The sequence below is a fragment of the Vanellus vanellus genome, assembly GCF_965231255.1.
Source record: "Vanellus vanellus genome assembly, chromosome: 1".
In the NCBI taxonomy this organism is placed as follows: Eukaryota; Metazoa; Chordata; class Aves; order Charadriiformes; family Charadriidae; genus Vanellus; species Vanellus vanellus.
Window position 1 is genome coordinate 150,547,208 of NC_138905.1, and position 13,418 is coordinate 150,560,625.

Below are 13,418 nucleotides of genomic sequence, written 5' to 3' on the forward strand. Positions count from 1 at the left end.
TTCTGAATTTCTCTTACCAGCTACTTCTCCAGCCCCATCTCTTTTTAATAAAGTATCCTGTGTGAAACAGCCCCAAGGAAATGCTGAAGTGGGATTACTTTTCCTTCCTCTTCTTTGTTCTGTTCCTATTCTGGCTCCGCATGGCTACAGCTTTTGGGTTCGTGATCACAAACTGTTCGGGTATTTTGTTTGTTTTTTATCATTTGTGTTTCATTCAATCTACAAAAGGAAGGAGGTTGTAAACCTACATCTGTAGGTTTACATCTGTAAACCTGTTCATCTACAGGACTTGTTGGTCATTGTGGGTGTAAGGCTGTATATACTGAATGAATCTGTCCTGTAGGTGAATCAGTGTGTTCGTGTACTTGTGAGTTTTCATGATGTATGTACTAGAAGAACATTCGTGTTATGCCAGAACTGCCATTTTTCATGTATTTACTTTGCCAGCTTAAATTTCTGCTATTATAGCTTCTGTGTGACATTTGGTACATGGGAAAACCTCTTTCGGTCGTTTCAGCCTTTTGTTTTCTCTCCTTTCTCAGGTGTTTGCCTTCTGCCCCTCTCCCCTCAAAGTTAAAGCTTAGTTTCAACCTAGAACTTTAGTTTCTCGTTGAATCTCTCCAGCTGCATCATACCTGCAGGGCTCAGGAGCCTTTTCCATCTCCCAGGTCCAAACTGTGGCCCAGCAGAGTCTGGGCTGCACACTCAGGGAGGGGACCCATGCTTCGGTCCCCTTTGGGAAGGAGATCTGCTCTCCAGGTGGGAATAGTGGAGCTTCACACTGCCAGGGGGAACAGGGGCCAAGCAGTGGGCAAACACCTCCCCTGCCTCTGTTGCCCCCAGAGGTGCTGCTTTCCTTGGCACCAAACTCACAGAGATTGGAAGTAGAAAAGCTGTGCAACTTTTTAGCTTTTTGCGTAAGCCTGTTTGTTCTCCAGCATCTACGTCTCCTCTTATTGTCTGAGACCGGAGCTTTGCGTAAAGGAAATTGTTTTAATTTCTTTCCTTCACACACGGACTTATTTTTCGTATCTGCTAGCAAGGGCTTGTTCTGATCTCAAAAAAAACCTGAGATAGGATGTAGAAATGTATAGCGACAGGCGTTTTTAGTGTGACTAGTAGTAATGGAAGTAGGGTACTACTCCAAAGATGTCGGTACAAGGCTAGCTTGTTGCATAACTTGTAAATAATTTTGGCTTGATGAGGATGGACAGTTGAATTGTATAGCTGGGATAAGCATGCAGTCTGAGCAGAAAACTCTTTTAAGTAATCATGACCACGATCGAGGGACTAGCCTTGCAAACGGTTGAAGGGATTTTGCCCTTAGGAGGTTTCTCTCTTGGTTGTCTTCGGAAAAGCCTGTGGCATCCTGGGGTTTCACTGGGGGAGGTCAGCAGCAGTGCAGTCTCTGTGCCCTCAGCGCAGCTCATTCAAGTGACCGGCGAAGGCACCGGGGGCACATCGAGGAAGAAAGAAAATATTTTCATCGGAGCGATTGGCAGAGGAGGTAGTTGGGGGGGGTAAGGGGGGAGACAACAGACAAGTATTGTCTTCACGTGGTTTTTGGCTCCTTCCTGCCCGCACGTGATTCCGTCTCCTGTGCCTGCACAATGCTGCTACACAGGCTCCTTCGGGCAGTGCTGGGACCCTGCTTAAGAGCTGGCCCTCCCTTGTGCTTTTTTGTCCAGTTAACTTAATTGTTGCTTTATGGCTGCAGCCTCAGCGATGGCACCGTTGTGAACAATTTGGCTCATTTTCTCTCTTGTTTCAGATGGTGCCTTTAGCATGCAGTAGAGAGGGTGTTGTGCCAAGGGGAGACAAAGCAGCCTCTGTTTTGCATGTGTTGGGAAGTGTGTTCCTAACCTGCTTGATGAAATCTTGCTGCTGAAGGTAACCAAACGTGGTCATAAGGACAGCCCTGTTCTCCCAGCCAGTTCTCACAAAACTAAGATTTTTTTGTTTTTCTTTTTTTTTTTATTTTTTATTTTGACCCTTGAAAAAGCATCACAGCCGCCTTCTGCGCTCGCTCTGCCTGAGCAGAGCGTTGCTGGTCTGCTGCTTCTGGCAGCATGGCTCTGTGCCGGCGACGGAAGCAGCTCGGAGGCTGGTGGGCAGCTCTCAGCAACAACATGGACTCCAGAAAGCTCACAAACGGTAAAGCCCGTGAAGGGTTTTCTCTGCATGGACTGCATAGGTGGACAAGGGACAAAATCTGAGAGGTGCCCTCCCAGCCATGGTGGGGCGATGCTCACCACCCATGCTACTGCTTGCTGGATGTCTAGTGCTCCTTCAGTGTCACTGAGCGTGTGGTGTGACGGATGCATTTTCTTAAGGGCGAACAGTCCGTGGGCCTCTGAAGTGCGTATCTGGGAAGGACTTGAAGGAGGGTACAGAGAAATGGACATGCTGGTGCCAAGGTGGGAAGAGTCTGTGGGCGGGTAAGGGGCCTGTGAAGGAGAGACCTTCCACGTGAAGTGGGACAGGCACCGTGAATGTGGGCGGTGAGAAGGTAGCAGAGGAGAGAGACAGAAGGGAAATAAACTTGCATGAGGTCTTTAGCTTGAGGGTAACAAAGCTCAAAGGCTCTGTAAAAGACTCTCAAGAAAGACAGGATGTAATAAGAAACTTGGAGGCTCTTGTATGTTAAGATTTAGGAGGGACTGTATATGGACTTGTTAAATGTTTACTGCACATCTTGATTAAAGTCTTTTCTTTTAAACAGTTTAGGCTTTCCCTCCCAAGAAGCCTGTGTTTGGTATTTTCTTTTAAGAACTATTTTATATCATATTCCCAATTCCGACGCTCTGTTGTGGCGTTGGAGAGGATTGCGTTTCTTCACGCTGCGTGTTTCTCCGCACTGCAAGCTGCTCTGCTTTATACAAACTTCCTACCTTGGCAGGCACTGCCAGGGACTTGCCCGGCGCTCGGACTCTCCTTGCTCTTGTGGTTAGGTTCCTCCCAAAATTACAATCCCCTTCCCGGCTTGAAGGCAGCACTGCAGCTCCCGGTTCAAATACCGCTCCGTGCGCTGTACTGCCCCAACTCTTCTCGCCAAAACATCTCCCTTGTGTGTGAGACCTTTATTAACCAGCGTGTATATTATGGATTCCAGCACCAGAAAAGGTCACCTATTGTGCTGGGCGCTATTCAGACTTTCCCTGTCCTGGACGGATTCAGCTCCGAATGGATGCTGGCCAGGTCTGGGGTGCGAGGGGGAGGGGAAGGAGGATGTGACACACAAGCAGAATTGTGGTTTGTAAAAGTTGGTGTCGTGATTTATCCAGGAAAATTTTTGTTTGCATTTGGTGCCTTCTAGGACTTTTTTTTTTTAATTTTTTTTTATGTGGGTGGAGAGCAGAAATGCAAAGTGAGAGGAAGCGGAAAGAAAAATAAACTGGGTTTCTTGTGGGCTTCTCCTGTTTTTCTTCAACTTGCCTGTTGGGGGGAAATGAAAGAACAGCCGAGCCGCTGTGGTTCTGGAGCTGCTGAACGCAAGCCAGTTTCTTCTCCACCATTCTGGGCGTCTGTAGGTTAGCACTCCCATTCAGCGCCAGGCCGAGGCTCCTGCCTGCCCCTCCACACAGATCCCAACTCTCCAGGGATTTAAAGATTCTCAAATCCCACAAGCCACCACTGGAGCTTGTGATCCCCGGCAGCTCAGCTCACCCTGAAACCCCAGGTACAGCACTGCCAGCCACCCTTCTCCAGGCTGGGCAGCTCCCCTGGGTACAGGCAGGCAGAGCTTTGTGGGCAGCGTTGGGATTGCAAAGGAGAGGAGGCTTGGAGGCTTCACTTTCCCCGCCCCCCCTTTGCCCGTGTCTTTGGCTTTCCACTGTTGGGGAGTGATGTTAATTCTTCAAATGCTTGGTTGTAGCTTGAAATGACTGGATGCCGTTTGTGCACAGAGAGCTGAGATTTGTCACTGTCTCATTTCTTAAATCAGAGAGGAAAGTTATTGGAGGGACCGGGTTTGTATTCCTCTGCAAACTGATTTAGGGCAGCGTATAGATCATCTGGCGGGACAGATAAACTTGCTTTTACCTTCATCACAGAACATTGGTTTGTTTTATCCTTGCTTGGCTGTGTTTCCTCACTCACGTTTCCCCTCATCATACTACTAAGGGTAAATAAAGTCTTCTGAAATTGTCCTGAGTTTTTCTCCTCCCTGACCTGTGCCATCCCTTGAGAGGGCAGAATCAACAGCCAGCAAAGAGCCGTGGTCAGGCAGCTCTTCCACCTGGAGTGTGGATGGAAAGTCACCACTTACATGCCCTGGGATACTTCCTCGCTGTACCTTTAAGTGTTTGTTTTTTTTTTTAAATTCAGCTCCCGAAATAATTTCCTTGTACTGCAGAGCTTGGAAAACAGTGTTATTTCCTCTTTCTTCCCCAGGGTGTGTTTCTCAGAGACAGGTTCTCGTAGGGGTCTCGTACCAGTTGCAGTGCTGGGGCAGGTTGGGACTGTTTTGCATGGTCTCCTGAGGCACCTAGACAACAGTGTTTAGGGAAGTATATAAAAAAGGGGCAGGCATGGAGTGATTTTTCTTTTCCTTTGGTTATGTCCTCCCTGCTTCTGGCACTTCTAGAGCTCTTCTTCTCCCTCCCTATGGCGATGTCCAGCACAGTGCTTCTGCATTCCTCATCTTCTAAGAATTTGTATAAATAAGCAGGATTTTCTTGCAATAATGATGGGGGGGGGGGGGGGGGGGGGAGGAGGGGAGAGGGTTTACCTTTGGAAAATGAGCTGAAATTGCATAATTGAGCTTTTCAGATTAATATTCCTTACATGGATCTGCTCTAATAGCTTTTATTTGACCAGGAGTTACTCCAGTGGCAACCATGGTCGGATACTTAAATCACTCAGATACTTAAATCATCGCCGTTTTGTAAATGGTGATGTAATGAAAATAACAAATCTGTGCGCAAAAATCCAATAATCTGATATTTAGCATGCAATGATGAATGGACGAGCAGGCAGTGTGGAGATTTTCTGCTACAGTTGTAAGCAAGCTGATGGGGCATCGCTAGGTGGCACGCTGAGAGGTAACACGCCTGGTTTTATTTTTAATGTGCTAATTCAAATGGTTAGAAATTACCTTAGTGCACACAGGTGGATTTCTGTGCGGGCGTCGTATGCGGTTTTTAGTCTTACAGGCAAAGTCGTTTTGATAAAACAGCGTTGCGGTTAGAAATCCCTAGAGATGCTGACATGTCCATTTAATCTCTGAAGGGAAATGCATGGAAAGGGAGAGGAGAGCCGCTCCAAGCTTAATTTAACCACGTGAGTCTTGCAAAAGTATAGCTTGCTGCAAAAATTACGGGTAATCAGACATGCTGTCACAAACAGACAGCGAATGTATAAGTATAAAACACTTACACCAGCCCCGTCAGAGGCCAGACAAAGAAGGTTTCAATGGGAGTTTGTATCCATAGATAATGGCTTAAAGTGGTAATTGATGTCAGCTGCGTAAAATCACTAGGAAGGGCTCACCAGCTGCCTCTCTCCTCCAAGAAAAAAAGGATATACTTTTGTATTCCTTCAAGAGAATGACAGCCTCTTGCCTCAGTTGGTTTTAATTTTCCCCTTTTGTGATCTCGGCGCCTCTGCAAATGGCGGGACTGTTAGCGGTGGTGGTGCAAGGCCTGTGTTGTCGGGAGGAGGTGAGGGACCTTCCGTCCAAATCCCGGGACGGCTGCCGAAACACCTCTCTCTGCACAGGAGGATCTTTGCTGGAGGCTGCAGCCTGCCCTCCCTGCCGTGCATGGGTCCATAAGGAGACCTGTGCGGAAATGGTCTTATCCGGTGAGATTTTTGGGTGGGATTCATCTCACCCTGATGTGAGACATCTGCAAGATTGGTGTCTGGATCTTGGCTAATGACCTCATCCTCCTTTTGTAGTTAGTGAGGAGGAGTAAACACCGGTAGGGCGCACATTGTTTGGTCTCTTTTGCATGTCCACATTGGGATGAAATCAACTTTACCCTGGAAAAAAAAAAAAGAAGTTCCTGAGTCTGGAACAGAACAATTTTGGCCTGGCCACTTTTTTTTTTTTTTTTTTTAAATTATCTTACACCAATTGCTGTACCACAGTGGTAGTGCAGCCTTCTCTGTGCTGATTAATCCTCATGATAGTTCCTGTCGCCACAAAGTCTTCAGGACTCAGTGCCAGCGAGTTATCGATCCACACTAAGTAAGTGGCGTCCTCCAAAGCCTGGCAAGAATTACTGAATCCATTTATTTTCGCAGGCTGGAATTTGGACTGGGTTGGACTGTAGGGGAGACGCTATTTGTGTTGTGGACAAATGCTCGATGGCGGCTGAAACAGGAGTTTAGGACCATTATTAAGGGAGAAGCTTGGGGTTGCCACAGGCCATTGAGCAGGTGCTTTGACACAGCCACGAAGGAGAACTGAAAGAGCAGTAACTGCCTGCAGTCTGCTGGGTCTGTGTGTGCCTTTTTTCTGTTGTTGTTTGTTCTTTGGTTTGATTTTTTTTTCCACAGTGTGGTTTTTTTTTTTTTTTTTAATTTATTTGCTTTTTCAGAAATAGATCCTGTCTAAGCATTGTCACGTTGGCAGTTGTTACAATAGATAAACATGAACAACCTTTAGGACATCCTGCCCATTGTACTGTAAAAGCTATTGTGTTCATGTGCTGAGGGTAGGAAATAATTTTTATATAAAAAGTCAGTACAAAATAGCAGATTAATCCAATTATATATATTAACCTATCAGCGATTAGGTCCCAAACCATTAAGTTCAACAAAGCTCTTATTTCAGGTTATTTTTGCCTAAATTCAAAGTTCAGCGCGGTAGTTTCTAGTATAAGCATGTATCCTTCTTCTTCCCCCCCCCTTTTTTTTTTTGCATATGGTCTAAAAAAATAAAAAATCACACGACAGCAAGGACAACAGAAGCAGCTGAGGAAGCACTGAGTTAGCTTGTGGCTCAAAGAGCTGTTCTGATAATGCCTTCTCCCAGGGCTGCTGTTCACTGGGGACTTTGATTTGCAAAATTATTTTTACTATTTTGTTCAGTGTTCCAGAAATACAAAGTATTTTACTGTAAAGATGCGTCATGGGAAGATTTAAGAATAGTTTATCCCTGGTGCGTTTTGGGAATTCTCTCATAATAATTGACGAGTAAGCACTGCATCCCATCCCACCGTTAGTGTATTTGAAACAATTGTTTGATTTGTAGCATAGGGTGGTTTCTTTTGCTAAAGCCATGCGCGCCAGTGTGTACAAATAGTTAACGTGTACTTAGTATTAACATCTGCATATGTTGTGAATAGGATATTTGATTGCTGGCGTGATACAAATTGCAAGGAAGTTTGAAGCTTTAAAATTTTCTCATGTAATCAGCTTTGACATTACAGGATAATCAAAATACGTGCTACCGTTTCCATCAGCCAGCCACCCTAGGGAACGGAGGTTTCGGTTTCTTCCTGGAACCAATTTAAGGTAGACGTTTTCCCCCCAGATATCTAAGGCTAGAAAATTGCAGAGCGAATAAAGATTGTGCCTAAAGGGGTAAAACCAGCTGCCTTTTCATTTGTTCCCTTGAGAGGTGCTAGGTGAGGGCTCCCACTCTCTAGGTATGGTAAGAGAGAGCTGGGGGTGGGATGGTGTCTGCTCCTTCTTCTGCATCTGCTGTGCCTGCTCAGGCATCACCTCAAAGCGTGCGTGGATCCTTCTGTGCAGCGCGTCCCACCGTCACATCAAAAGCGAATTGTGGGTGGTTTTAAGGAGTTGTTGCGTAGCGTTAGCCATTTCAGCTCTTTGAAGGGGTGACCTCCCTTCACCTGAGCTGCTCTCTGCTCGGCACCTCGCTGAGGCGGGGGGAGCCGGGGGAAATCCTTCCTCTGCCTTTGTGTCCCAGCATCCTGTTTACCGCCTGGGCTCCCGGCCCTCTCTTCTTGATGCACTTGCTCTTCCTCCACGGAGGCGGATGGAGGAGGAGGAGGAAACCTGTGCACGAGGCGAACGCCTTGTCTGCGCAGCGAGGGGAATTCCTGATCTCCACCTCTGCTTTCCTGCACCAGCCCCGCGCTGGCACCGAGGTGGGACCCTGTGGTCCTCACCGTGGGGGGACCCACCTCGGAGGGCCTGCTTAGGCAGCCGGCTGCGCTGAGCCGCTGTCTGGCATTTAAATAGAACTGGTTGCAATTTTCAAAATTAAAGGAAAAAAAAAAATGAGGAAGATGGAAATAATACTCCTGTATTGTAAATCTTCATATTTTTCCAGTTTTCTAGTTCTCTGGGTTATGTAGAATAAAAGCTAGCTATGTATTTGCTTAAGGTATTACAAGCATAGGGGCTTTAGACAGATCCTGTCCTGCTCTATCATTGGATGAAGTCCAGTGCATCATCCTTCATTTGCTTTTTTGCACTACTGAAACTTGGGAAAGTAAAGGCCATCTCAATAAACAGGATTTTGATGCCATGAACATAGGATGTGTTTACTGAGCATGATGCTGGTATAAATTGAACTTTAAAAAAATCTACTTGTGTGAAAAAGAAGAGGAAATACCTAATACATGTGGTGTATTAAACATGTGGGTTTTGTTTGTTTTTCTTTTTTCCAAAGGACGAAGAAGAAGAAATCAAACTGGAGATTAATATGCTAAAGAAATATTCTCATCATCGAAATATTGCAACTTATTATGGTGCTTTCATTAAGAAAAGTCCTCCAGGACATGACGACCAACTGTGGGTAAGCAGATATTTCTCAAGCACGTTCATGAGTCTTTCCCTTTTGGATATATTTTGAAGATGATAGAAATATCACATTACGGAAAGGCAAACTAATAGAATTTGGTGCTTGCCTGAACAGATAGATAAGTGAATCACATAGGCTAACCATGCATCCTTAAGAGGATGGCTGAACCAAGATTTGCTATTAGCAATGGATTTGCTCTTTAAGTAACTTTTTTTCTCCCATTTCCCAGATGGATAGTAACATGTTTCATGGGAACAAGGCAGATGAGCTGAGCAGTAAGAATGTGTGGCTGAAAAAAGAAAGCTGCACTTGAGAATTGTACCCATTACATTTCTCATCCCACCTCATCTACACCCTCTAGAGGATTGGAGTTTGGATTTGAAATGGCAGGGTACAGACATCAGTGCACGTTCTTCCATAAATAAATGGGAGTTAAAAGAATAAGATGTGTTGCAATGGTGTGATCAGTTTGATTCCTTCAGCACTGGATGTGCTCTTACTCCTGTTGCTGCTAATGCATTTTGCGTAGCTGAGCAAATCCAGATTCCCAGCATTAAATTACAGTGATTAAATCAGTCCTTGAAAATGTGGTAACTAATGTGAGACATATTCCATATATGTCTGACACACATTGGAGACATTTGGTTTGAATCCATTTTCCAGGCAGAGATGTAAAATAAATTATGTTCTCTGCTTCACGAGGGTTTCCCAAATCAATGCTGCAACCTGATTATTTTGCTTCGCTAGGCAGCTGGGAACCGTGTTTAATGTTGGTTGTATGCTGATATTTGTTTTTCAGCTTGTTATGGAGTTTTGTGGAGCCGGCTCTATCACAGACCTTGTGAAGAACACGAAAGGGAATACCCTGAAAGAAGACTGGATAGCATATATCTCCAGAGAGATTCTGCGGGTAAGGAAAATAGTTTGCTCCACGTGAAAACACACAAACAGTCTTGTAGAGATGTAGCCTAGCTTGAGGTTCTGCAAGAAGCTGTTTCTGATCAATCCTGTTAGCCATGTCATTGCTTGGAGAGCGCGTAGGAGCAGATAGATGTCTGCTCCACATCATTTAACTCAGTGTGAGTTGTACTGTAGTGTAACGGCAGCCTTGCAGAAAACAGCGATGTTTAGTCATGAGAAGCCAGCAGAAGAGCCAGTGACCTTACCTATTGTAGAAGCTGTGAAACAGTGTCCATAAGACTCTGTTTTTGAGAAGCCTGAGGTTGTAACCGTGTCGTAACACCATAGGGTGTGGAATGGGCTTTTCCAAATGTGCTTGCAGCCGTCTTCCTCTGCTCCTAATCAAGTCTGTGGAGGAAGGGAGTCGTTGGCTCGGGCCAGCAGTCAGGACTTCTGTGCTGCGATGTTCTTGCACATTGTATATTCCTGCAGTCTATCTGGAGCAAGCAGCTACATCGTATGTGGCTGTGCGCTGTGGAGTACTAGCAGACGGCGCTGCAAAAGTTTCTCAGGAAGAGGGATGCCACTTACCAGTTTCTCTAAAACTGAAGCTTTGACTTAATTACTCTTCATATTTAATTTCCAGTTGGTACAGTTTAAGTGCTTTTTGAATTGGCGTTTGTTTGCCGCGCTAAGTAAATCTGGTATGGTTTTCCTCGTGTTTCTTTGTAAAACAAATTGCGTCCTACCCATACCACTACACAGTATGTTTGTTCAATTGCCTCATCATAAACGAAGTTCTGAAGGGCTTTATGTTAAAGGAAACCACCACAGGCTCTTGCATAAATCAATGCTGCTGTTGTCTGTGTTACACATTTGCTCTGCCTTGGTGATTTTTAAGATGGTGAAGGAGGGAGATGTATGATTCTGCTCTCTTGCTCTAATTCCAAATGCTAGGAGAGAGCCTGGCTGCTGGCATTTGGGCTGGCACGTTTTAAGTTGTTTAGAAGGGAGAAGAAAAGTTGACTACCTACTGATGGTTGTATTTCAAATCAAAGGCATGCTTTAGTATGAGGGAAGCTAACTTCTGCAGGACTGATCTTGTGCTTGGTTTGAGAACTGTGTGACCTTGGGGGTATTGCATGCTATGTTGCATTCATCCTAGGTTCTCCTTAGGTAAAGCAATCAGTCTTGCTAAGAAGAGGAAAGAGTGATTTACCTCAGAAAAGAGTTAGGTGAAAGCTATTTGCTCGTTCCTGTGAGAGATTTGCAAAAGAAGCCTTAATTGCTTGCTAGCAGGAACTGGAATATCTGGAAAAAAGGAATGCTAAACTCACATTGCTATGAGACATTGCAAAACCTGATTTGACACCAAGTTTGTCAGAGATGGAGGAGAAAGGTTGTGTAACAGAAAGTTAAAATGAGCTGAAGTGCCAAAGATTGGTGCAGGTGGAGACACAGGTGAGGGTCGACCTAGTGGATCCCTGTGTGGTTGGAGGGGCCTGAGGACTGCAGGAGAATGGAGAAGTGCCCATCTGTCTCCTCCCAGCCCTTCACAAACCCAAATGTGTTTTTTTCAGTAAGGTTAGGTGGTACCCTGGAGAGAACAGACGATTATCTCTCTGGCTGAGTCGGTGTAGCAGAAGGCTTTAAAAAATATCCTGTGTGAAGCTGTGGAAAAGCCTTCATTCCTGTGAAAAAGAAGACCACACTTAGCATTAGCAGCCAGCGAAGGGTCTCGGGGACATCAGCCGTTCACTTGATTCACTTGTGACATGTGTAGGGAGGAGCTGTGGATGGTGGGGTTTTTTTTGTCACGCTCATTAACTGTTTTAAAAAAAGAAAATAGCCCAATGGTTATGTAGGCAAACTGGTAAATGATCATTTAATGAAGAACATGTGTTAGGAAATATTTCGCTACAGCAACCACTACTCTCTTAACCTCTTGCAGCTGTAAAGGTTCTATTTCTTTATTTTTCATAAAACATTAAAAGCCTATGAGGGCAACACGAACAGGCAAGACGATCCCACCGGAGACTACAATTTTCCAAGCAGAGAGCTGAGGAGAAACCAAAATACAGGCAGTTGCTAAGAGGGTTGCCTGTTGTTCTCCCAATTACATTAGAGAGTAAAATGCAACATATGTCTTCCTCAGCCCTCCCTCCACATGGCTAACGCTTTGGGGCATGTATCCAGGTGCTGTCTCAACAAAAAGCAGTGTATGCCAGGAGGTTTTGTTTCCTTTGGAAAGTATAATGCTCGTGCTTTTTTTTTTTTCCCTTTTGCATGGTTTTTGTTTTTTTTTTTTTTCCGAGGAACAATTATCCGGCTTGATATTTATGGAGGCTAGAGAAGAGAACTGCAGCTTTGCAGCAGAGCTGTTGTTTGTCGTCAGTCGTCCCTCGCCCTCAAACATAACTGCCAGTCCATCACCCTCCCACCCTCTTCGCGGGGGTGCCTATAAGCACGCTGGTGCTGCCTCCTTTCTCCCTCCATCCCCCTTCCCCGGACTAAATTCTGGGTGGCCCTGCATGTGTCAGATGTCAGTGGCGTACACCGACACTGATGTCATCTACAGTGTCATTGCACAGAGACTTTCTGGGAGCTGAACTTTCTTCACGCCATGGCTGAGAGGTGTTTGTACAGTGCAGATGTTTGGGCTGTATTTGGGTACAGGGTGCGTGTGACCTGGGGTCTGTGTCTCTGCTCCAGTACCAAAAGCCGTGTGGGTGGTGTGCTGCTGCCAGGCTCCCACAGCTCCCATTGCTCCCAGCAGCTCAGCAGGAGCCCAAGACCCAGTGCTACAGGCTTTGGGGGTGCTGGGTACGGGTAGCCTGCTGCTGAGCGAAGAGCCGAACTCTGAATGTCCTCTCCTTCCTCTCCTCTTCTTAACGCAGGGGTTGGCACATCTTCATGCCCATCATGTGATTCACAGGGATATCAAAGGGCAAAACGTGTTGTTAACAGAGAACGCAGAAGTGAAACTCGGTAAGTAGACGCACACGTCCAGTTCCTCAATCATTCAGCCTTTGTTTTCTGATCTTCCCCAACTAATTTTATCCTCTAAGAGCCCTGCGACGTGTGCTGGAGCGTGTGCGCTCTGTCACTGCTCCTGTGTGAATCGAGGCCCTGCACATATTTCCTCTTGCTTTGAGAGGATGGCATGCATTTTGTTAGAAGATGTTGGCTTTCATGCTGGAATCAGTGAAGGGACTGTTTTGTGCCCCTCGCTGAGCCATGTGTGACTTGGGTTGTTTCTGAATCCCTTTATTCTGGGCTCGGGAAGTGACAGGAGTCGCTCTTCTATTTGGCTTTAATTAAAATAGCACCTGCTGTGCAGGTTCTGGACACAAAAATACAATCTGGACCAGCACACTCGAGGGAGCTGTCGTGTCAAGTTCAAAACACAGTTCCATCTCTGGCATGCCTGCTGAAAACCGTGCTCATCCTTGGCCTCTTCTATCCCTTCTAAGTGGACAAACTCTTTTTCCTTCTTCCTAATCTGTCTCTTCCAGTTACCGCACACTTTAACCTTCTGTGTTTGTATCACGCTACATGCGCCACCTTTTCTTGGTTAAATATAGAACCGTGCTGAAGCCCTCCCACCCAGCCCACATCCCTTCTGTTTTGCATTACACCTTCCTGCAGCACGAGGCATGGGAAGACATCCCGGCTGCTGGAGGAGGAAGCTCTCGGGAGAGCTTTTCTCCTTTTGGTCCGAAGTGGAGCGCAGTAGCTCCCAATCCATTGCTCTCACTGAGCTTGTCTACACCAGTTTGTCAGTGTCGCTCAGATGATG

General features: G+C 45.8%; 1 protein-coding gene across 2 annotated transcripts in view; it reads left to right on the forward strand.

Annotated features, from left to right (window-relative positions):
* Nucleotides 1-13,418, forward strand: part of MAP4K4 (mitogen-activated protein kinase kinase kinase kinase 4) — a 165,863-nt gene that overhangs the window by 98,485 nt on the left and 53,960 nt on the right. For both annotated transcript variants that reach the window (XM_082480565.1, XM_082480566.1), the window contains exons 4-6: nucleotides 8,588-8,713; nucleotides 9,519-9,629; nucleotides 12,517-12,607. In XM_082480565.1, the coding sequence (XP_082336691.1) occupies nucleotides 8,588-8,713; nucleotides 9,519-9,629; nucleotides 12,517-12,607 (328 nt within the window). The remainder of the gene's footprint in view (nucleotides 1-8,587; nucleotides 8,714-9,518; nucleotides 9,630-12,516; nucleotides 12,608-13,418) is intronic.